The 24,130-nt window shown below is 42.4% G+C and overlaps 7 protein-coding genes across 9 annotated transcripts; 4 read left to right on the top strand and 3 right to left on the bottom strand.

Annotated features, from left to right (window-relative positions):
- The first annotated feature begins 77 nt into the window (after window positions 1-77).
- LOC135435541 (xaa-Pro aminopeptidase 3) lies at window positions 78-2,066 on the top strand. The gene is made up of 3 exons (XM_064692664.1): window positions 78-549; window positions 614-1,424; window positions 1,482-2,066. The coding sequence occupies exons 1-3, from the start codon at window positions 217-219 to the stop codon at window positions 1,892-1,894; spliced, it is 1,557 nt and encodes a 518-aa protein (XP_064548734.1). The 5' UTR covers window positions 78-216; the 3' UTR covers window positions 1,895-2,066.
- Window positions 2,021-3,442, bottom strand: LOC135435544 (delta(3,5)-Delta(2,4)-dienoyl-CoA isomerase, mitochondrial). The gene is made up of 4 exons (XM_064692667.1): window positions 3,287-3,442; window positions 2,940-3,117; window positions 2,254-2,878; window positions 2,021-2,175 (listed from the first exon to the last, which is right to left on the bottom strand). Exons 1-4 carry the CDS (start codon window positions 3,336-3,338, stop codon window positions 2,077-2,079), a joined length of 954 nt encoding a protein of 317 aa, XP_064548737.1. The 5' UTR covers window positions 3,339-3,442; the 3' UTR covers window positions 2,021-2,076.
- A 1,109-nt stretch (window positions 3,443-4,551) lies between these two features.
- On the top strand, window positions 4,552-6,028 carry LOC135435534 (ribokinase). The gene is made up of 3 exons (XM_064692630.1): window positions 4,552-4,819; window positions 4,885-5,433; window positions 5,624-6,028. The coding sequence occupies exons 1-3, from the start codon at window positions 4,764-4,766 to the stop codon at window positions 5,934-5,936; spliced, it is 918 nt and encodes a 305-aa protein (XP_064548700.1). The 5' UTR covers window positions 4,552-4,763; the 3' UTR covers window positions 5,937-6,028.
- A 170-nt stretch (window positions 6,029-6,198) lies between these two features.
- LOC135435535 (translation machinery-associated protein 7 homolog) lies at window positions 6,199-6,840 on the bottom strand. Its single transcript, XM_064692631.1, has 2 exons — window positions 6,698-6,840; window positions 6,199-6,634 (listed from the first exon to the last, which is right to left on the bottom strand). The coding sequence occupies exon 2, from the start codon at window positions 6,629-6,631 to the stop codon at window positions 6,437-6,439; it is 195 nt and encodes a 64-aa protein (XP_064548701.1). The 5' UTR covers window positions 6,632-6,634; window positions 6,698-6,840; the 3' UTR covers window positions 6,199-6,436.
- A 215-nt stretch (window positions 6,841-7,055) lies between these two features.
- Window positions 7,056-13,915, top strand: sesB (stress-sensitive B). Of its 2 annotated transcripts, none has more exons than XM_064692578.1 (4): window positions 7,056-7,214; window positions 12,098-12,398; window positions 12,469-12,596; window positions 12,666-13,915. In XM_064692578.1, the coding sequence occupies exons 2-4, from the start codon at window positions 12,102-12,104 to the stop codon at window positions 13,138-13,140; spliced, it is 900 nt and encodes a 299-aa protein (XP_064548648.1). In that variant the 5' UTR covers window positions 7,056-7,214; window positions 12,098-12,101; the 3' UTR covers window positions 13,141-13,915. The 2 variants fall into 2 exon arrangements, with proteins under 2 accessions (XP_064548648.1, XP_064548649.1); XM_064692579.1 differs by lacking the exon at window positions 7,056-7,214 and adding an exon at window positions 9,756-9,898.
- A 409-nt stretch (window positions 13,916-14,324) lies between these two features.
- Ant2 (Adenine nucleotide translocase 2) lies at window positions 14,325-16,174 on the top strand. Its single transcript, XM_064692577.1, has 3 exons — window positions 14,325-14,947; window positions 15,060-15,187; window positions 15,374-16,174. The coding sequence occupies exons 1-3, from the start codon at window positions 14,630-14,632 to the stop codon at window positions 15,846-15,848; spliced, it is 921 nt and encodes a 306-aa protein (XP_064548647.1). The 5' UTR covers window positions 14,325-14,629; the 3' UTR covers window positions 15,849-16,174.
- A 775-nt stretch (window positions 16,175-16,949) lies between these two features.
- Window positions 16,950-23,933, bottom strand: LOC135435556 (CKLF-like MARVEL transmembrane domain-containing protein 4). 2 transcript variants are annotated; one of them, XM_064692682.1, is made up of 4 exons: window positions 23,759-23,933; window positions 23,299-23,521; window positions 17,385-17,552; window positions 16,950-17,300 (listed from the first exon to the last, which is right to left on the bottom strand). In XM_064692682.1, the coding sequence occupies exons 2-4, from the start codon at window positions 23,461-23,463 to the stop codon at window positions 17,103-17,105; spliced, it is 531 nt and encodes a 176-aa protein (XP_064548752.1). In that variant the 5' UTR covers window positions 23,464-23,521; window positions 23,759-23,933; the 3' UTR covers window positions 16,950-17,102. The 2 variants fall into 2 exon arrangements, with proteins under 2 accessions (XP_064548752.1, XP_064548753.1); XM_064692683.1 differs by having other exon boundaries at window positions 23,808-23,930.
- Window positions 23,934-24,130: the final 197 nt, after the last annotated feature.

The raw sequence follows: 24,130 nt of genomic DNA, 5'->3' as shown, positions 1-24,130 counted from the left end.
GATTGCAAATGTATCGCATTGCATCGATATATCGATAACATTGTTTGGTGACATCTCTAAAGCATAGCGGCAAATGTTTTGTTTTTTGTCAGTTATTCCATTTCCTTATGTTTGCCATAGATTTACAAATTTTGTGCCCATATTACTTACATTCAAAACTAAGCAGACGCCCAAATAGCACAACTTATTAAATTGCCGCTGCCGAATATCGTTAATATGATTGCATTAAAACGCCTGCCACGTTTTTGCCTAATGCGCGCCCTTGGCACCAAGCCGAATTTCTCCACATTGTCGACGCCCAGAATGTGCAAGGCGCAAATAACTGCCGAGGAAGTGCGCGGCGTTGCCGATGCCCTAAAGAACGGACTGCGCGCTTTGGGTCAGCCGACAAGCGCAACGCATCCGCATCTGATCAGGCCGAACGAGCTGGTGCCCGGCGTGAGTCAAGCGGAATTTCAGACGCGTCGCGCACAGCTTATGCAAGGCCTGCAGGCCTATGCGGATAGCTTTGGCGATGAATTCAATGGACGCACCTCCAAGTCTCACATGGTATGGCCTTTAAATGCTGTTTAAATGCATTTGTTGTTGTTGCTGATTCCATGTAATTCCTTAGCTGGTCATTGGTGCGGCGTCCAAGAAGTATATGAGTGGCAAGATACCCTATGTGTTCCGTCAGAGCTCGGACTTTTATTATCTAACCGGTTGTTTGGAGCCGGACTCGGTGCTGCTGCTGACCATTGATGATGTGGGCATAGTGCAGTCAACGCTGTTTATGCGCCCCAAGGATCCGCATGCCGAGCTCTGGGATGGTCCACGCACTGGGCCCGATTATGCTGTGCAGCTCTTTGGCGTACATGAGGCACATGCCATCGACAATTTCCAACAAATGCTGGCGGCACGCATCGCCCAGCTAAAGCCACATCTGTGGTTCGATCTGAAGCAATCGGAGCTGACCAATGTGACGGATGCCATGCTGCAGGTGTGCAACAACGAGCGCACCCAGCTGCTGCCCGTCTATACGTTCGTGGAGAATATGCGTCTGATCAAATCGCCCGCCGAGATGCAGCTAATGCGTCGCACATGCTCGATAGCCTCGCATGCCTTCAACGAGGTGATGGCCGAGACCCGTCCGGGCCAATCGGAGCATCAGCTATACGCCTCCATAGACTTTAAGTGCCGCATGCGCAGCGCCAGCTATTTGGCCTATCCGCCTGTGGTGGCTGCCGGCAAAAATGCCACCGTTATACACTATGTGAACAACACACAGCTGCTGCAGCCGCAGGAGCTGCTGCTGATGGACGCCGGCTGCGAATACGGCGGCTATACCAGCGACATAACACGCACCTGGCCCGTTAGCGGCCAATTCACGGATCCGCAGCGCACTCTCTACGACATGATGGAGCAGCTGCAAAAGGAGACAATTGGTAAAGGCAGCTGACAAAGAGCAAAATCCCTGTATAAATCATGTTTATTGTTTTCAGAGCTGATCATGCAACCGGGCGGCGAGACGCTGGATCAATTGTTTGAGACGACCTGCTACAGGCTGGGCAAATATCTGCAGGAAATTGGACTGGTGGATAAGCATCTGACCGATCACAAGGAGCTAGCCACGCAGGGCTACAAATTCTGTCCGCATCATGTCTCCCATTATCTGGGCATGGATGTACACGATACGCCGCATGTGCCGCGCAATACACGCCTCCAGCCGGGCATGGTATTCACCGTGGAGCCGGGCATCTATATTGATGAGAAGCGCACAGATGTGCCCGACGAGTTTCGCGGCATTGGCATACGCATCGAGGATGACATACTGATCAATGAGCAGGGCCAGATCGAGGTGCTAACCGCCGGCTGTGTCAAGGAGCGACGCGCCCTCGAAGATCTTTTCAAGTAGTTGCCATCAACGCCGACCCAAAATTCCTAGTCATAATTTACTCCCAACTAAAGTTTATAACCATTTGTGATCAGATCACGCGCATAACTCCGATCGCCCAGGGCCCATGTACATACACGATAAGTATACAGAAAAAAGAATCAAATACATTTAATTGTTCAAGTTCATAGAATTAGAATCTCTTAAAGCTTGGCAAACACTGGCTTCTCATCTTTGGTGAGCTGGGCGCCCACCGCCTGGGCAAAGTCCTCGGATTGCAGATAGAGCTTGTTGATAATACGCTGCAATAGACAGAAGGGCAAAGGTTAATATAGAACCCGTTTTTCAATCAGCCAGAGATAGCCCAGCCGGGCACTTACAATGTGATCGAGTCCCTCCTGATTGGTATGCTCCAGCGAATAGACCATGCTCTCCTTGGTCGTCTGCACGGCGATGGGACTCTTGCTGGCAATGTCCTCGGCCAGGGCGATTGCGCCGACCACCAGCGAGTCCTTGTCGGGAAATACGCGACTAACCAGACCGCTGCGCTCGGCCTCGGCGGCCTCAAAGCGACGGCCCGTGTAGCACAGTTCGCGTGCCAGCGACTGGCTGCCAATGGCCTTGGGCAGACGCTGCAGCGAGCCAACATCGGCGGCCATGCCGATGTCCACCTCCTTGACCTGGAAGAAGGCATCCTGCGTACTGTAGCGTATGTCCGCGGCGGTTATTAGATCGACGCCGGCACCAATGCAAGCCTGATGCACGGCCATGATGACGGGCTTGGGACAACGCTCGACAGCGCTAATCGAGTCCTGATACAGCCTAATGGTGCGCTCCAGCACAACGCCCTTGCGTGCCACATCCTCGCAATCGGCCAGCTGCTGGCCCATGCTCATCATCGATGACAAATCGATGCCGGCACAGAAATGCTTGCCAGCCGCGGATAGAACAATGGTGCGACAATCCGGATTTATGGCCAGCGTTTCGAAGCAGTCTTTGATCTCGCTGCGGATAATCATTGATGGTGATATATACATATATATACATATATGATATTTACACTTACAGCCACATATCCCTGTTGATCGCATTGAGCTGCTTGGGTCGATTCAGCTCCACATGGAAGACGAAGGGTTTGGGCGAACTGATGGCGAGAGTTTTGAACTTTGCGGCCACTTCGGTGGCGGCCTGAGCGCTGCTGCTGCTGCTGCTGCTGTGTGTTTTGTTGCGATAGGGCTGCATGACTGGCAAGGTAAATGGTGCAAGGTTTAGTTAAGCTGTTGCAACTGCTGCCAGTTGAATGCCACACACTCAGATTCGGACTTTGTACCGGTCGGTTGGACTCGGGTTTAATAAACCCAATTAGAGTACAACAATTATCCTAATCAACAAATTACAGCTGGTCACACTTACCGGCTACTCTAGGTGCCAGTCTAAAAGTATTTGTAAATCTGTGTAGCGACATGTTTGCGAATTAATTAATTGTTTTCAAAATCAGCCTTTTATATTTAGAGCGGTTGCTGGCACTTGTTGTACTTGTCGATAACTTCCTAAAACGATACTTTAACTTATCGATAATATGCGATTTTTTTATGCTTTTCGAAAATTATGAATTTTGACAGAGCCAACGTTTAACATGAATACCGATTGAAAACTAACCTTATATATTCGACTCTGTGTATTAGGTTTTTTGTTTATTAATTTTGTTTACTAAATTTAATAGAAGCGAAGGGAACCTAACAATGCTGGCAAATGTAATGGAAATCACGACTTGAAAAAAACAAAAAAAAATGTTTAATATAATATTTATTAAGTAAACATAATCCCCAAGCAAAGCCAAAGTTGTTTATTCCTTAAATAACAGACAAATAACATTGGATGCATCCGCTGCAACTTTTCTTTGTTTTCTTATCGATAATGAACTTAATCGCTTCAGCAGCTATTCGATATATCGATCGGATGCACGATTAATTGAGCTCAATATAGTCTATCGCGCGCTTATATTAAGTTTTTCAAGATGGCAGTTTGGTGCTGATTTAATCTCGTTTTCATTTTACCTGCCTTCGGAACAGTGAGGAAATCTAAATTGTCTTCGCCCGCAAACTCAATTAACTCTTTATATAAAGGGTGTGCTTGAAACAAGTTATTCCTTAGTAGATTTTAACCGTTTAAAGATTTGAAACGTGATATTAATCAACAATAATCTCGTGCATCTGAAAAAGAATTGTTCAGCAGACTTTCTTGTGTTGCACATTAAACATTGGTCTGTATTGGTAATGTTGCATATGGCAAAGTAAATGCTGTATTATGTATGTTTTTCGTGTCTATTTGTTAGTTTTATAAATTGCACTCGAAACACTTTGAAAAACGATAGCTATCGATAATGTACTTTTGACAATCGCTATTTGAAATTATCGAGTGTGCGCAACTTTAGGAAGTTTAAAACGTTTTTGTGTTGCAAAGCTTATCCTAATCAACGAAAATCTCGTGCATCTGAACAAAAGGTGATCTGCGATTTTCTTGTGCAATAAGTTAAATGTCGGTCTGCATTGACAAGGCTACATATGTATGTGAAAAAACGCATCAATTGTATGTTTTCTGATAAGCTTGTTTCTTTGTTTTATTTCGTGCCATTTGGAAAACCATAGTTATCGATAGTAAACGACACTATTGTGAATTCACGACTGCACCAACGTCACATTAGACCAACGCGCAGATTCTGCCGGGCAGACCAAAGACGGCGCAGTGCCGCTGATAAGCCGCCGGCGCTGCACTACCAACTATTGCCAATTATCATCTAAGGCAAACACGGACGGCACTTGAGATAAGCGCACTACAAAGCACACACACACACACAAACATTAAATTCTGCGCCTAAAACCCCAGTAAAATGAGCGACACACTGGATGTGCTCGTCTTTGGCTCGGCCATCATAGATTTCATCTGGTAAGTGGAACGAACGTTGCATTGAATTCATTGTCACGGCAGCCGCCACTTTTATATACCCCCAGCTACGCACCACGCCTGCCCAAGCCGGGCGAAACGCTGCATGGCCACAAATTTCAGACCGGATTCGGTGGCAAAGGCGCCAATCAGTGTGTGGCAGCCGCACGCCTAGGCTCCAAAACGGCACTAATTGCCAAACTGGGCGCGGACAGCTTCGGCACGAATTACATGAACCAGCTGCGCGCTGAGCACATCAACGTGGAGCATGTGCAGCAGATCGCCGGCCAAACAACGGGCGTTGCCCAAATCGCTGTGTCCGCTAGCGGCGAGAATAACATCATCATTGTGGTGGGCGCCAACAATTTGCTCAGCCCCAGCGATGTGACAAGCGCATCGCAACTATTCGCACAGGCCAAGGTGCTCGTCTGCCAGCTGGAGACGCCCATTGAGGCAACGCTGTGCGCTCTACGCGAGTTCCGGGGCATCTCCATTTTAAATGCGGCGCCGGCTATGGCACACTTGCCAGTGGAACTGCTGCGGCTGCCGAGCATCCTCTGCGTCAACGAGACGGAGGCGGCGCTCATCATCGGCGTGAAGAGCATCAATAGCATTAAGTAAAGAATTCCCTAAGTCAGTTGAATGCCCTTGCAGAGAGGACCGCTCCGATCTTCGAGAATAGTCGAGAATATAATGCAGTTTTTATATATCAACAATGCTCAGCCAAATCTCTGCAAGGGTATTTAAGCTTCGCTAGCCCAAAGAACCTCTATAATTTCATATTATATAACTTGTAACGCTTTCCAGTGAGGCGAATGCGGCTCTGAAATGCCTCATCGACCTGGGCGCCAACACGGTGATCATAACGCTGGGCAAATTGGGCGCCGTTTGCGCCTCAAAGGCCGATCCCATGGCATACGAGCTGGTGCCTGCACCAATTGTGCCCGCCGATCTGGTGGTGGACACAACTGGCGCCGGGGATGCTTTCATTGGCGCCTTGGCCCACAACTTGGCGCGTTATCCGGAAAAAAAGCTGTCGGCGCACATTTTAGCCGCCTGCCTAGTGGCCTCCAAGTCGGTGCAGCTGCCGGGCACACAGTCCAGCTTTCCATATGATTAAGAGAAGGAAGGAAGACTTTTTCCAAGTGCCTACACGGAATGTACTAACAAATAACGGACCGAAAATAATAAACTAAATGATTTATAAAAGCACCTAGAGTTAGTTTGCGATACCAAACAAATATTTGTATATCAAGCATTTGGAATTTTCGTGGTGAATCGTGCCAAAATGTAGTTCGTGTTCGTGTCGTGCTGGGAAAGCAACACGAGGCCATCTCTAGCTCAGCACCTGATCATTGTAGAATGAATGAATGCGGCATTAGTTGTTTTTATGACAATATTTAATGCGCTATTTGTGTTAAATCGTAAGTATAAAACGAGAAAAAAATTGTTTAAACTGCTTAATGCTCAATTTTGGTCAATTTACATAGACGAAAACTGAATTTTTGCAAATGCAATTTGCATAGTGTATTCGGGTGTCTGTCTGTCTGTCTGTGTGTCTGTGTGTGCATGGTTTCACAAATTTCTTTAAAATAATAATTGGTTATTTATGCGTTGCGTTCATTTCTTGCCCGACTTCTTAATGCCGCCACCCACTAGGGGTCCCTTTTTGGAAGCCTGCTGTTTGGCTGCTTCGAGCGCCTTTTGTTGGTCCTTTTGCTTCTGCTTGAACGCCATATCCTCATCATCCATCTCTTTGCCCTCCTTCTTGGGCGCCTTCAGTGGCTTCTTTTTACCGCCCTCACGACCAGTCATTTTCTATAATTAAATACACAAATATTAATTTTCCTTTTCTGGAAGCGTAGCAAAATAGTCACGCACTCGCACGTTTTCCCAACTTTTCTATTTAGTGTTGACAAGGGCTCAAAATATACTGAATGTCAAAAACTTTAGGTATGTCGATATTTGTTAATTTTGGACTCGAGAAAAGATAGTGTGACCATTCAATAATGCCGATACTTTTACTTTAAAACCATGTTACATATTGCTGAAATAACTATATTTATGATTTAAATTTAATATAATAATGCATATTAATATGTAAATCTTAATAATATACATTATTTTGAGCGTGTTAGCCTTATATAAGTCATACAATCAGAGTGTAATCAACATATCGCAATAGTCACATATAACCATCGATAGCTGTCTTGGCACACCGATTTTTTTTCTGTCAAGATCTCTCGATAGTTTAGCACACTGCTCACGTTTTACGAGCACTTCACGAATAGCGTTCGTTAAGTGAGCACGCGGCTTATTTCATCGCCAAGTGGGAAATTCTATTTCTGCAAAAGAAGTTTTTATTCTGTGACTTTTGTAAGAAGTTTAATAACTGAAGGTATTGTGCTTTTCTTTTATACAACTCTTTTTTTTACTGCGAACTACTACAACTAAAAAGAATAACGAACAGTGCATCCATTATAAATTTGTCATTGATTTTTTTTCTTCACGTTCACCTTGCACTAGTTTTTAGTTATGTAATGTGCTTATTTTTTTATGTGTCGGTGTTGGTTTAATATTGCGGTGTATGAATCTAACTGTATATTGTGGCCATGGACCACGGCGCCATTAGAAAATGTATAATTAATTTCATATGAAAATAACAAAAATGATGCATAAATTGTGCTTACATAACCACAAAATTATTCGCAGACGAAAGCGCAACGCTGTGCAAAATTTAACACTAATGATGCAGCGTCTAATATAAGTCACAAGGTAAAACAATCGTCCGTGTCCGTGTCCTCTTTTCCAATGCACCCACACACACCTGCAATGTGCTAAGAACGCTCACGAGTTCTAACCTTAAAAAATTTTCGCAAGAAAAAGTTGAAAGCAAGCAGAGGAAAAAAACGGTGCCACACAAGCAAGCTGTCGCACATACACACACACACACACACACACACTTGCATGTGTACAATTTGCGCCAGCTGCTTTTGTAACGAATCTAATTGAATTCCCCACTTTTTTACATGTATATGTGCAAAATTTTCACTCTTTTTTTATTGTTAAAAGTGTGACAATTACGGCTAGAAAAGCGGCACACGCATACATACATGTACGTTCGTATGAATTCCATGTGCTTGTCTCTCCATCTCTCTCTCTCACTCACTCGCACGCTTCGCCGTTTACACGCGCAAGAATCGCAGCGAATAAATATGTCTGTGTTGGTGTATTATATATATATGTATATATTTTTTTTTTTTTGCATTTTCTCGCGTCTCTTTAAGAGCACATTTCTTCTTCCATTGACCAATGACCGCTTTAATTTTGTCGGTGTTCAAACCCCCAAAAAATGTTCCATTACATTTACCTGGCTGACAATGCTTACAAAAACCAGAACCGGTTGATTTGGCAGAGACAATCACCGAGCGCACCAGATGCTGTTGCTGCTGCTGCTGCTCTTTGTGACGTCAGCAAAGCAAACGCTTAATGTAAATATGCCGCTTGTGATTTTCGTATTTATTTTTGCCCTTTTGTGTGGCCTTTTTAGCGCCATTTTGCATTTGGTGTTTTCTAACCGATGCCAATCATCGATAACATAGTTGAAACGTCCTGTCCTGTCTGGTATTGTGAAACAAACATTGACGAATTAGCGAATTTTCATGCTCTAAGGTTGCTTTATGCAGTTGCCAACTGTTGGAATTGGCGAGCGATAAAAGAAATCGACGCCCTCGATGATGCGTCAGCAGTTAAAGTTCTGGAAATTTCATGCATAAGTTGGCTTTCTATTGTTGGAACTCGCCTTTCGCTGTTCGCTGATCGCGAATAATTGCGTCACGCCTGTCTGGCAACCCCATTAACATGCTGCCGTACTTAGCCCATTAATCTGATTTTACTGCAGGGCCAGCGCACTTGAACTTATTTGCCTAAAATAGCCACAATTGAGTTTTGGGCCACATTAACTCCGCTGCATTTTTGGCGCGTTGCCATCATCATTTGTCGCTCGGCAGACAGCCATTAATTTGGCCGCATCTAGCGTTCACTTTTTATGTAATTGTCGGCGTTTCAAAGACCTTGAAAATTGCTTACATAAAAAGGTTGTATTCGTAGCGGCGTTTATCTAATCGCCGTACGCACATTTCAATTTTGTTGCCTTCCGCCTGCAAAAGGCCCTGTGACGTCGCACTTGCTCGTAGTGTTTAAGAGAGCATAAGACAGCGAGAGCGAGAGAGTGTCAAAGAGAGCGCAGCACATGCGTCAAATTTTCCACTAGTCACATGCTACGCTGTGAACGCGGGCGTCAACGCTGCTGCTGACGTCGGCGCGTTGCCAACTGAGTACAAATTTACATTTTTGGCAAGCATTCGGTTTTGCCGTGAAGGCGCTTCAAACCTCGAAAGGGGTAAATGAAAAACAATTGTTTAAATTGTTGTCTTCTCGATTTTTTTGGCCAACAATAATGCCAATACAATTATTTTGTATCTCCATATGCCTCTATTCTCACTTCCTTTTCTTATCAGTGTCCGGCCCGTAACTCTGCTGCCTGTGAACTGATTAACAGTGTTATGCAATCGCAATTGGCATTGAATTCATTGCTGTCACTGCCAGGCACATGCGTTGATAAACCATATACATATGTGTATATATAGAAGAGATGATAGGCTCTGATCTGCTCTCTCGTTCTCGATCATTTGCTGCTTTTGCGCACACGTGCAAAAGCGTTGTGTGCGTGTTTTAGCTGTCTAGCATTTGTTGCCAACTGTCTCTTAATAGTTTGGGCTTAAACGCTTTTGTTACCGTTATGCGACCCTCACTCTCTATCTCTCTCTCTCGCTCGCTCGCTCGCTCTCACGCAACTGTTGCGTTGCGACTGCGACGCGTGAGCACCTGAACTTGACTCTGCCTCTGCCAGCAGAGGCAGCAGCTGACCGACGCAGCGCAGCACAGGCTAGCTCGCCGCCTCTGCTGTACGAAGCGTTCACAAGCAATTTAGTTGCCGTCCGGTGCAGACCTTTGATTTCGCAAGGAATAAAGGATAAATAATTTTTTTTCGGTGCTGTGATATTTAAACACAAACAAATTGTACGTATTACAAATTAATTGCATTTAAAGTGCCTAACAATATCAATTGATTCAACATCAATAACAATAACTGAACAGCAGCAATAATAATTGAAAGAAAGCAGCAAGCATTGGTGTTTAATTTTTTTTAATTTTTGTTTTCGTTGCTTGGAATAAAAGAAATTTTTTTTAAAACGTTACATAAATGTGCAAAAGCATTAACCGATTGAAAAGTTGTTTAATAACAAATGCAGCGTCTGGTGTTTACAATTGAATATCAATTATGTAGTTAAACAATTTTCAACTTTTTTTTCTTCTGGTGATAAAGGCAGTTATGCAATCGACATTAAAGGGCGTCTGCCCTGTTTTTTTTTTTTTTACAAGCAAGTGCAAACCGATAAGCAATACACCATATAACAAAAGCCGTTACACGTGCAACTTCGTCTAGCTCTTATTTTCCCTTGCTGCTGATTATTATTATTATATATATGTATATATATATATATTTTGCCCGTTGAACTGTTACATCACAGTCGCGCGTGCTCTTTGCAAAAGCTCTTTCAATCAGCCGTACTTTGGAGATTAGATAACAGGCCAACGCTTTTTACAGTTGTTTGCGTCTGCCCTCAGCGCACCCACAACTCTCCCATCAATAGAATTCTCTTGCACGCTCGCCCTCTCTCTTAAATGACCAGCCGCTCTTGCTGTGCAAAGTGATTACATAAATGCGGTTTTCGTCAATGAAAATTGGCCTAGACTTGGTCTGCCGGTGGCTGCTAATTTAATTTTGTGCCACATTTAAGGCAACAATAACCAATAACAATGAATAAATTTGGCTATGCTACACTTGAAATCTAAATTTAACAACACAACAGAACGAAAAGAAAGCGCTCTCTCGCTCTTTTTTTGCTCCGACACTTTGGTCAATGTCAGCTGCAAGAACATTGGCCATACTTTTTTCTGTAGCTAGCCATCCCCCTTACACCAATTGGCAAGCTGCTGTGCTCTTGGCATTTCAATAGACTTGAAAGCGCCATCTATCACCATGTTATACAAGCGAATAAATTATGCAATGTGTGCACACTCATCTACCTGTACATGTTCTCATTGCCATGTTCTCAATTTGCTCTTAATTGAGACTGAGCGTTAATCTATTATTGCCGGTCTTAAGAAAGCTCAAACCGTTGGGTGCCTAAATGCATAAACGTGGCAGTTGGCGGTTACAAAACTGATTCATAAGCAGAAATACATAAAAAAAAAAAAAAAAACAAAAAAAATCCCGCAAACTTCGATCGCTGTTTTTACTAACACCATCACATGCATGTGCTCGTATAAACAATAAGCGCACCAATACAATTACACAAACAATTGCGAAGCCGCCTGACAACAACGAACGTTGCCAAGCGCACTTTTGTGTTTAAATTAACATATATATACACACACACACACACATACATATCAATGCTTGAAATTAACATACACACACACATACACATTTATATACATATCAATTTTAATTGCTGATTTCGCAGACGACAGCAAAGAAAAAAAAAACAATTGTCCATAGTCTAAAAAAAACTCTGCCCTATAATGCCGGCTTGCTGCCGGTCTTACTTTATTTAACTTACATATACATATGTACATATATTTTGTTTATTAACCAACTTCATCATTTGCATGCTTAGCTAGTTTAATCTAGTTTAACTACTTAATCATTTAACCTCATTTTGTGTTGCATCTGCACAAAACGCAGCGCAAAGTAGCCGCGACTTACGGAGCTCATCGAACCTTGGTTGGCCATTCGATTGACCAACTGCCTCAAAAGTACTCGATACGATTGAGGGTGGCATCGATAATCGATTGGTTGTCGCGCGGTATCGATTGCTCTCGTTAAGTTGGGCGCTTTCCGTTGCCGTTTTAAATTTCATTCATGCACGTTATAAATATTTTCATTTGGTTTTGGTGTCTATCAATTTGTTGTAAATATTGTAAAATTGTGTCTAAAAGTGAAATGTGCTCATACAAACAATGCAAACGATTATCAAGAATGCAAAATCACAATCATTAACCTCACAAACTGACAACTGACTGACTGAGCTGCGATGGCAGAAGAATATGTTTGATGATGCTTGGAGGTGGTGGAGGTGGAGAAGGAGTAGGAGGAGGAGAAGACAATTTTTGTAATCATTTTACTTGGCACTTGCGTGTGTGTGTTTATAGCAAAATGGGCAAGGATTTCGATGCTATTGGCTTCGCCAAGGACTTCGCTGCCGGTGGCATCTCCGCAGCTGTCTCAAAGACTGCCGTCGCACCCATCGAGCGTGTGAAACTGCTGCTGCAGGTTCAGCACATCTCGAAACAAATCACCCCCGATCAGCAATACAAGGGTATGGTTGATTGCTTTATCCGCATTCCAAAGGAACAAGGTTTTGCTTCATACTGGCGCGGTAACTTGGCCAACGTTATTAGATATTTCCCAACTCAGGCTCTGAACTTTGCCTTCAAGGACAAGTACAAGCAGGTAAGCATCACCATTACCATTCCCATTTAAAGCAGACGGCAGACGATTCTCTAACTTGGGTCTATTGTAGGTCTTCTTGGGTGGCGTTGACAAGAACACCCAGTTCTGGCGTTACTTCATGGGCAACCTGGCCTCCGGTGGTGCCGCTGGTGCAACCTCTCTGTGCTTTGTCTACCCATTGGATTTCGCTCGTACTCGGTAAGTGGCACAATAATAATAATAATAACAAGTAAGAAACGAAACTATAATTGGGGGTTTTACTTTTAGCTTGGCTGCTGATACTGGCAAGGGTGGCGCTCGTGAATTCACCGGCCTGGGCAACTGCTTGACCAAGATCTTCAAGAGTGACGGTATTGGTGGCTTGTACCGCGGCTTCGGCGTCTCTGTCCAGGGCATCATCATCTATCGTGCTGCATACTTTGGCTTCTACGATACTGCCCGCGGCATGTTGCCCGATCCCAAGAACACACCCATTTACATTAGCTGGGCCATCGCTCAGGCTGTTACAACTGTTGCTGGTATTGTGTCCTATCCATTCGATACTGTCCGTCGTCGCATGATGATGCAGTCTGGCCGCAAGTCCACCGAAATCATCTACAAGAACACAATTCACTGCTGGGCCACCATTGCCAAGCAGGAAGGCACCGGTGCCTTCTTCAAGGGCGCCTTCTCCAACGTTCTCAGAGGCACTGGCGGCGCTTTCGTGCTTGTGTTGTACGATGAAATCAAGAAGTACTTGTAAATTAAATTATTAAATTATTCAAAACAACAAACAACAACAACAAACAACAACAACAACAACAAACCACTACCAGCTAATTATATTATATAAATTGTAACAACAACAAAGGAAACTAGCGAAAAAAAAAACAAAAACCACAAAGAACAGCGAGAAACATCAACAATAATCCCCGATATAATTAACAAATTATATTATATATAATAACTGGAATATAATTTAATTGCACTTGCATAAATAGCAAAAAGAACACTTGAAGAACATCAAGGATGGCCAGAAAACAACAACAACAACAACAACAAGAAGAAGATGATGATGATGAGCAAAAGGAGCTGTAGCTGGATATTGGCGGAACACGGAGCGACGGCAACACAACCAAACTTGAACCCACAAACAAAACACACACACCCCACACACACACACACACACACACACACACAGCAGGAGCAGGAGCAGGAGAAACTAAAACAACAAAATCAGACGAACATTCTAGACATATATATTATTTATAAGCTAGTATTCTTGTTAAGTTCGACAGGTGATTGTGTGGCTGAGCGCGGCTGTTTGGCTCGGCTCTGTTTCGCCTAGCAACAACGCCCACCACGCCCCTTTTGCCAATCGCGTGCATGTTGTTATTGAAACGGAAAAAGAGAGTGCCCCCAATACAAAAGAAATATACGAACAACAATTTCTTTAGCCTCTGCTGTAACAACAAACCAACAAAAAATCAACCTGCGGTTGGTTAAAAATATAAAAATTGATAAAAATAGTAGACAAATTGTGTTTTACTTTGACAACCAACTCGCTCTCTCTCTCTCTCTCTCTCTCTCTCTTTCTCTCCCTCTCCCTCTCCCATCCGCTTTCTTAAACGTTCCCCTGGCAGAAGAGAGAGAGCTTTTTTGCAATTTTCTTCAGTGCATATTCGTCCGATTGAACCGATTGAAACTGTATTTCCGCTAGCAAACTCACCTCGAGGTGGATATTGAATACGAATGCAAATGATTCTCGCCAATTCATCTTGAAAACTTGTTAGCCAAAGTTTCTGGCACAAAACTTATTATGCAAAACTGACATATTATGCCAGGTATGTTTTGTTCCCAGGAATCGAGTTTTAACGCAATTGAAATGGAAAAACAAATGAAAATCCAAGTAGTCTCGCAATTGGACGTCATGGTTTTATGTTCAATTCAAAATTATTTCATGTCAGACATAGCTGGTTTTACAACAAACCCAAATTTTTCGGCAAAAAACTTCAATTATTTTAACATGTTATTTTCTTCTGACTTGAATATCCTTCGGAAACTATAAAGCTAGCGCAGAATAAACGGAAAACGCAACTCACAAGAGAGAAGAGAAGAGAAGAGAAGAATTAGTTGAAACAAACAATTGACAACAATCAATCAAATCAAAAGGCCAATTAGAGGATTCCGAATCGAAGAAGAGAAGAGAAGAAACCCACAACTGAAGTGTTAAACACAAGTAACTCGACAAGATGGGCGATGAAGGTGGCGGCATGAGAGCTGGGGGCGATCTCAAGTCCTTCTTAATTGATTTCATGATGGGCGGCGTATCGGCCGCCATTGCCAAGACCGCGGTGGCGCCCATCGAGCGCGTCAAACTGATTCTCCAGGTGCAGGAGGTATCCAAACAGATAGCACAGGATCAGCGCTACAAGGGTATTATAGATTGTTTTGTGCGCATACCACGCGAACAGGGATTTGCATCATTATGGCGCGGCAACTTGGCCAATGTGATACGTTATTTTCCAACACAGGCTCTCAACTTTGCCTTCAAGGATGTGTACAAGTCGGTGAGTGAGTGTGTGTGTGTGTGTGAGTGAGTGAGTGAGTGAGGTTGTGGCGCACCAAGAAAAATACCAAACTGTCGTTTTTATGTGCTTTTCGTTTTGTTTCGATTTTCAGGTATTTTTAGGTGGCGTCGATAAAAAGAAACAATTTTGGCGCCACTTCATGGGCAATTTGGCTTCTGGTGGCGCTGCCGGCGCCACATCTTTGTGTTTTGTCTATCCGCTGGACTTTGCTCGTACTCGGTAAGTTTTGTGACTTTAATTGAATTCAAATCAATGGCTAAACTATTGCCAAGGTTGCCACTTGGCTAAATTATTTGTAAGCAAAAAATAGAGCAAATACCGCCTTTTGGTATATTATCTACATATGTACATATGTATATTTTATAATCATCTCGTAATATATGTCCATCGTGTTCGCACTTTCAGTTTGGCTGCAGATGTGGGCAAGGGAGGGCAGCGCGAGTTCAATGGACTGATCGACTGCCTCCGAAAGGTGGTGAAATCGGATGGACTGATTGGACTGTATCGCGGCTTTATTGTGTCCGTGCAGGGCATCGTTATCTATCGTGCCGCATACTTTGGATTCTACGATACGTGTCGCGACCACTTGCCAAATCCAAAGAATACACCCTTCTACGTTAGCTGGGGCATTGCCCAGGTGGTGACTACCATTGCTGGCATTGCATCCTATCCGTTTGATACGGTCCGTCGTCGCATGATGATGCAGTCGGGCCTGAAGAAATCGGAAATGGTCTATAAAAATACCGCCCACTGCTGGGTGGTGATTGCCAAGCAGGAGGGCCTCGCTGCCTTTTTCAAGGGCGCCTTTTCCAATGTCATTCGCGGCACTGGCGGCGCCCTCGTCCTCGCTATTTATGATGAATTTAAGAAGTACGTTTAAATTATCCGCCCCCCGCCCCCCGCCACCCCCACACCCCACCCCCCTCCGGCCCCTGTCCCACGCCGTGGATGTTCTGGAAATAGCCCATCATCATCATCATTAAATAGACCCAAAAAACAATGGAATTATCGAGATCAGAATTTGCCAATCGCTTATCGAAATGCATCTGCATGAACTGTTACCCTACAACACCCCTCTACAGTGGATCAATGTGATTTTGGCCTTGTTTTCTTTTTCTTTTTTTTTTTGTGGCTATTTCAGAAATTTACCATAAATTGACAGTGTAATGAAGGATATTAAAATTAACTCAATAACTGCGCAGCTAATTTTCCTTGTTCTCTTTATCTGAAGTTTTCGCCCGGTTGTGGAACTCTGCTACGTACTGCTGTGCGTACACATTGTTAGTCAAGTTGCCAACCAGCTGCCGTTAGAAAGAATTTGCTCAAATTTGTTGGCTGCAAATACTCGATTTATTTAAAACAAATAATTACAATTTTTTTTTTTTTTAGCTGAAGTATTTTTTTTGGCTGTATTAATATTTTAAGTGAAATAAATGTACTATAAACTGCGCAATATATCTATGTTAATCGAACAGTTTTTGCTATTTGCTGATCAACATTAGTCAAGTTGCATTCATTTATTAAAACTGATCGAAAATTGCGCAGTTGATTGTTGTGGAATGTGTTGAGGAGAGTGTTTGACATGGCTAAGACTGCAAACATATTAGTCAAGTTGCCCCCCATCAGCAGCGAATAAGCAAATAAGAAGAGCCAATTTTTGTACAGTTACAAAATACGAATAATTTATTGAACTTATTTTTTGTATTTTTTTGTTGCCTTGTGTTTATTGAACTTAAATGTTAGCAGGCGTTAAAGTTAAAGTAAGTATTAAAATAACATTAAAAACAAATCAAGCCGCACACGCTGAGCGTACCGAGAAAGCGCCGAACTGAACCAGAACTAAACTAAACTGAACGAACTTTCAATTGAGCTTGTTCACAATCGTTGTTGCCGTTAGATGTAAATGAGCAGAAAAGGAAAAAACAACAAAACAACTTTCCGAACAATTGCACAAATTGCACTTAAATCATAAACTACCCTACGTTGGCTTTCGTGGTGGGTGCGCTGCTTGCCTTTTTATTTTTTTTTATTTTTGATTTATCTTGTGTGCGCATGACTATTAAATTGGTTCCATTGTATATCGAATCAGATCAGATCAGATCAGATCGCTGCTCGGCTATGCTGCAAATGGACGTTAATGGGTGGCGCCCGATCTGTGCGCCAGGAATAAGAAGTATGTGCCCGCCGCATAGGCCAAGAAATTGAACAGTCCAAAAACGCCAGCCGCCGTATTGGAGCCATGGCCATAAGTGTTCGATTCGGCCCATCTGGCCAGCTGCACAATGAATGCAATGAAGTAGAGCAGTGTCAGCACAGCGGTCGTTAGCAGTTCCTGTGTGTGAGAGAGAGAGAGAGAGAGAGCGAGAAGTAAGCTTGGTTTAGCTGCAGTATGACCAGGTAACTCGAAAATACTCACAGAGAATATCCAATTGACGGCCACATTGAGCGCCTCGCGTATGCCCAGAAAATAGGCGGCTATCAGCAGGATGGTAATAATGAAAGAGATGACAACAACAAAGAGGAAGAAACTTGTTGCAGCCGCTTGTGCAGGTGAGGCAAGCGCCATGCAAATGATGCCCAATATCTGAAATAAGATCAAATTCAAATTCAAATAATTCATAAATATGCATATTTAGTAGACAAGCAAATTTCTTGATCTCAATTGGCATTAAATATTGTTTTTTTCTTTTTTTTTTTTTTTGGTGACATGATGTCACTTTAAGCAATTGAATACAATGGCAACCAGTTAATTGCCTCTTGCATATACACATAAATACAAAATTACTAAATCGTTGAGCTGAGAACCTGCAAAATTTGAACATAATAACAAGTGAGAACTTTGCAACCGACTGCGAAATACTCTTGATGTGGCCGTAGCCTCTACTTACATACATATATTTGGTTCACACTCGGTAGATATAGAATTTCGCGCTTGCCAAACCGTTTTTTTTAACACTTTAACTTGGATACATACGAGTCTCTCTTTGGGATATTTGCCTTTATGCGGACAGATGGACGCGAGCAGTGCACAAAACCAATATGCCCGTTTTCACTTTGTGATTCGAGTATAAAAAAAAAAAGTACGCAGCGACTTGGCAATGGCAACGCTGCACTTTGACGGTCAGTCCGTGTACGTGTGTCTGTACGTGTGTGGGCGCCGATGGCACAGATTTCGATGACATGCCCATTTTGAGTTTCAGATTTGTTTTTGCCCACAATTAAATAGCAATAAGCATTAGGCGGCAATCGTACAGGTGCAGGTACAGCTTTCTGTGTGTGCTCGCTTAAAACAAAAGGCAAGAAAAAAGTGAAAGCTGAAAGTTGCAGACATTGCCAAAGCCAAAGGCGACCTGCTGGCAATAACAACAGCAACAGCAGCAGCAGCAGCAGCGACTGAAGTCAACTGGTTCTTGTTTATGTTATTGTTTGTCTTTCGCATGTGTTTTTGTTGCTTTGAGCTGCTCAAACACACACACACACACACTTAATAGTTTTGTGTGTGTGTGTGTGTGCGAACTTATGATTGCGTGAAGTAAAAGCGCCCCCTGGCGCGCAATGTTGATTGAACCGCAGTGTGGTTGCAGCCTGCACTTGACCTTAAACATATACATACATATGTATTTTCAACAGAAGTAGACAACTCGGCTTAGAAGCTCATTCACAAAAATATGCACCAGCCCATTTGAAATATAAAGATGAAACGCGAAATGTTCAACATTTGAAATTTATTTATGGATATGGTGAGCAATTACATACATATGTATTTGGTTTTAATATATAGCAATCACAGTCCACAATATATACATATGTATGTATATAGTAAATGATTGTCTATTTGAGCATAAGCAAGAGAAAATTATGCCCAGACAATCAAATTCATGTGATTCGATCGTGTATAATTTGATTCGTTCGCTGGGTATGGTATATCATAAATGTTTAAATTGCCTTGTGAAGCATGAAAATCGAATAGAATCTCACCACACACACATATACACAAAGGTACATGTGTATGCATATGTGTGCATACTCGCCTGATCGATGGCGCATGACAGCAAGGCTGCCATTTGCTAACATATCGATGAAATGCAATCATATGGCAACATCTACATGGGGCGCAGGATCAGTGTCGGTCTTTGCCTTTGAAGTTCAATGGCAGCACGATAACGATAGCACGCCAAATAGTGCAGCTTCCACACTTGCGCTCGTCGTGCAAGTGTGACGTCATCGGACAGCGTGTAAATAAACAAACCGAATTGTGTGCTTTGCCTATGTGTGTGTGTTGACTGAGCTAACAAACAAATAAAAGCAAACGTAATTGTTTATGACAGAGTGTCAATGCGAACTTTAAGATGAGCTCACTTGGGCGTTTGTACTTAGTCAACGTTCATTTAAATGAGCTCGAACCTAACCCATAAAAAAAAAACACCATTTTGCATATTTTGAATCGAAACGCTTTGTGCTCGCCTTTTTTATAGTAACCCGGCTGCGCCAAACGCCTTTGGTCAAAAAATTCTTGAGATTTTTGTGTGCCAGCAAAAAAAAAAACAAATGTGTGTCATAATTTCCGTTTTGGGCCGCAACAAACTATAACAATGTATTAAATAGACAGGCAAACATGCTTGGCCGCCGCCGGCACAGCTTCCAAAATATATCATATGCATACATACATACATACATGCATATATGTATATGTATGCGTATATGCAATATCTTACGTAATGGCTATTAAAATATTTCGAAATAGTCAAATAAATCGTGGATCGCGACGGCACAATTTTCGGTTCTTATCGTACGTTCTGCCCATCCTCGTTCAAATTTGCATATATGTAGATTGGTTAAATATGCGCTACAGACACGATCCAACCATATATATGTAGATTATTCTTACACACGACCCTGGCACGACATAAATAGCTGTATATGTGTGCGTGTGCGTGTGTGTGTGTGCGTGTGTGTGTGTGTACACGATTCGACAACAACAGGTTTGTCAACACGCTGCCCAAATGTTTGACCAACATAAATAGCCAGAGTTTCCGTTACTTTGGTTTAGCTGGAACTGGAACTGGAACTGGAACTGTAACTGGAAGTGGAACTGGCACGCATATTGCAATCTTATCGCTATATAGCGCTCTATAGCCATAGTCCGCTGATACGACGGACGGCCAGCTGGTGCGTCTTGGCGGGCTATCGTTTTGTTTGTCAGCCAGTTTATTTGTTTGATGGTCGATAAGATTCACGAAAATAGAATAGAACCAAAAAAAGAGAAAATGAACAAGAAAAATGTACCGCTCGACCACGGATCGTATGAGTAATGCCTGCGTCGTCCCTGGTTAAGGACGAACACTTGGCCTCGACCAGCTGGTTAAAAAGGCGGACAGTCTGGCCTTATCTGGCCCGGGGCCTGGTCGACGTCCATTATCGATCCGATATCGGTGCGTATGAGTAATGCGACGTGTCGCTATGAATCATGTGACCAGCAGCAGCTGCGACCGGCCAGGATTATTAGCTAATTGTTATCTCTGGCGCGCTATCAACTCGATTAGCTTAGTTAACCTAATAGACATTCCCATCATAATGGCAATATCATACTTTTAATAATCAAGACTGTTAAACGATTTTAAAACGAACCGGTTCGAGTCCGGGATTCCAAATTGAAAATGGAACTGGTTTATTTTGATAAAGAACAGAAGAACCTGAAGACTGAACTGAATCACAATTTTGAAAAGCCTGTTTAGGACCGTGAACCGAACCAGTCGATATTTTTGTATGGATACCCAAGGTTCCAGTTCTTGTCTTTCTTATATAGGAAAACTATCCCATTCAAACATAATCGCATATTCTCGCAATGGAGAGAATTGCAGCTTTCAGAAATTAGATGGCATTATCTTTATCTATTTGTTGCTGTTCTCTCTTATTAAACAATAATTTAAAAAAAAACCCATCAATTATGAACATGTTGTGTAAATTGTGTATTATAATCAACATATATGATTGTAGAGTACATGCGATTACTCGAATACAAATGCTTAAATTTAAACATGTTAATTTCTCAAAAAGGTTTTACTAGCTTATATTTATGGCCATTTTGAACTTAACATTTTTGTGTACTCGAGTCTTTTCTCTTTGAGTATAAACTGACTATCAGTTGTCGAAAAGAAAAAAGAAATAGATAAGATTAACGTTGTACAAAAACAAAAACAAATATGCATTTAATGCTGAAGACGCAGTCTGTTTGGCTTGTTTTCAACACAACACATGCATTTAAATGGCTTCAACAGAAGTACAGTTGCGACATGTTTTCGACATTTGAGAAGCGCATAGAGAGGGCGTGCACAATTGACAGGCAATTGCAGGGTTAATCGTAGCGATTAGTGTAATGATATAATTTGTTTGTCTCCAAATGAAGCTTATTGATTTTCTGGCCACAATTTGTGCCCAATAATGGCCGCATACCGTTTGCATTATTAATCTGCTGTGTCCTTGTCGCTGTGTGTGTGTGTGTGTGTGTGTGTGTGGCAGTTGGGCTTGCCACAAACACAATCTGCGCCTGATCTTTGCCCAGCGCAGCTTTCTCCATGCCTGTTGTTGTACTTGCTTTGCTGTTGGAATCTTGTGTGCGTGTGTGTGTGTGTGTGTGTGTGTCAAATGTTGTTGTTGTGTTTGTTGTTGCGTGTTTGTTGTTGCGTGTTGGCGGCCACCTGTGGGCGGTCGACATGCACACAGCAAAAAATATCGAACTCAATTTCTTTTCCATAAATTGAAAGCCCTTTTTTGGTGTTCAATTCAATTTCAGAGTTGTTATTGAAAAAATGCGCAGCCACAATTTCAATGCTCTTCTCAATTTGGTATTGCAAAAGTCGCTTGAGTTGAGGCTGGGCTCTGCGCCGCGATGGTACTCGTGACTAGAAGCTCGCCTGGCAAACGCTTGACCCCCGGTTCGATGACCAGTAGAAGAAGATTAGATCAACGCTTTTTCTCAGCACTTTTTTTAACTTGTGTGTGTTTTTTTTTTGTTTATAAATAAATTCGCATTCGGATTTTCAGTTGGAAATAGAAGAAAGAAAACATTGGCTTCAATTTTAGATGGATTCCGCGCGGTTTTAATTGAAAATCAATATTGTAATTGTTATCAATTGAAATCAAAGTTTTGTGCAGTGTATTTACTACACCCAAGCACACAACTACATGTATTTACATGATATATATATATGTATTATGATATATATAGTCGGCTATTGATGGCTGCAGTTGGCCCAGTCCATGTGGTTATTGTGGGTTGTGGCCATTTGCATGGCCAACTGTTGGCGGCTTCCCACGCGCCCAGAGTTGGGCTCACACACACACACACACACACATATATATATAGTATATATATATTTGCTGTGAAATCGAACAGCTGTTCGAAATTTGTAAGTTTTTCACTGTTAAATTGTAAATCCCGCGATTCTCAGCTGTCGTACATTATCTGATATATCTGATATATCTGATATATATATATATATATATATATATTGTATAAGCCATCGATTTCTGGCTGGCAAAAGTCGATCGACATCGAATTGTTGGCCACATGGGCGACGGGGCCTATCTTATCCGTCTAATGAGATCCTGACACACACACACACACACACACGTAACTTATAGATAGCTGCTCAAGAGAGAGAAACGCATGCCCGACCCGGCAAATACCCTGTACATATGCGTCGGCTGGCCTGAGATTCAAGTGAGTGCCAAAAATCATAAATAATTCCCCTAGAGAATTTTTTTTAAATTAATTTTCCAGTTATGCTCAAGAAAAACTGCATCTAAAAATCGATACTTATCGATTTTGGAGCGTTTCGAGTAACACGAACGCGTGGTATACGAAATTCTTAATGCTACATTTGAAGTCCTTTATAAGCGCGCAAAGGGAAGTGTTGGAAAACGATATCTATCGATTTGGAAGGAGCGCAAGATGCCATCGATAATGTGAAATAAACTCGATTTTCGCTCGGTTTACAATTGTGTCTACTTAGAACTTGCAATCTTACATACCCGATTTTTAACGGACTCCTAACATTTACAGGGTATAAAACATAATGGCGGCCAGGTGGCATGAAATGTGCATTAATTGACAAAAGGCGTTGAGAAATCTATAGATAAAAGTTCAATTTACACAGCATATCATTTCGACTCTATATATGCCTGATAAGCTCTTGGAAAGGGTATGGTGCTGGGTAGAGTGTGAGAGAGAGAGAGAGAGAGGGGGGGGGGGGGGGCATATCATAATTTTCGACTGTTTCCAGGCGACTGTTTTGAGCGCCATCTGGCGTGCGATAGATGGTACTTACGAATTGGACAATCTTTATAATGCCCGGCGCCGTTCTGTAATAGTCCATATTGATGCGTATCGCGCTCCAGAAGCCGCCATTATCGCCGGCGGACGGATTGCCGCCAGGTGGGCCAGTTGTTGTTGCTGTTGTTGTGCGCTCGACGGTGACGACGGTCTCGACCATTTTGTTCTCGATATTGTTATTTGTACTCGTTTTCTTAAGTAGGACTTAAGCCTGCAAACTATTTCATATAGAAAAAAAAAGACCAAAAAAAAAAAAATAATTGAAATACACTTTTATAGGAATCTCACAAACTGCGACAAACGATCTTGTCGTCGCGATTGTCACAAAAAAACAAGACAAAAAATATGCATAGATCTATATTCTATATGCTACTTATAGGCACATATGTATATACATACATACATACATATATACTTGTTCTTATTTATCTATATGTATCTATATTTATATGTACTTTTTATGTGAGAACCGCGCGCGTTTCGTTTTAAATTTAAAACATATACACACACATGTACAGCTAGTTAACAAATCGGATCTAGTATGTATTTGATTTTTGATGTGTGTAGCATGCAAAACTGAAAGGCGCGCGCTGCAAATTCTATGTCCACCGCTAACGAGACGCGTTTAACGACTGGCTGACACAACTGACACTGACTCTGACTCTGGGCTCTGACTGTTGCTGCCGCTGCCGCTGCCGTTGCCGTTGCCTGCTTTATAACGGTTAACTGAGCATATGCTTACACACAGCACAGTAATTGCTTGTTTTTGTCGTTTTCTAGCACTAAATACCAAACAAATACTGCACTCACTCTCTCCCTCTCTCTCT

Source organism: Drosophila montana, unplaced genomic scaffold, assembly GCF_035044405.1.
Source record: "Drosophila montana isolate Dmon_TW-CO22-7 unplaced genomic scaffold, ASM3504440v1 contig_3626_1, whole genome shotgun sequence".
In the NCBI taxonomy this organism is placed as follows: domain Eukaryota; kingdom Metazoa; phylum Arthropoda; class Insecta; order Diptera; family Drosophilidae; genus Drosophila; species Drosophila montana.
Note: the sequence above shows the minus strand (reverse complement) of the source record. Positions and strands in the feature narration are given on the sequence as shown.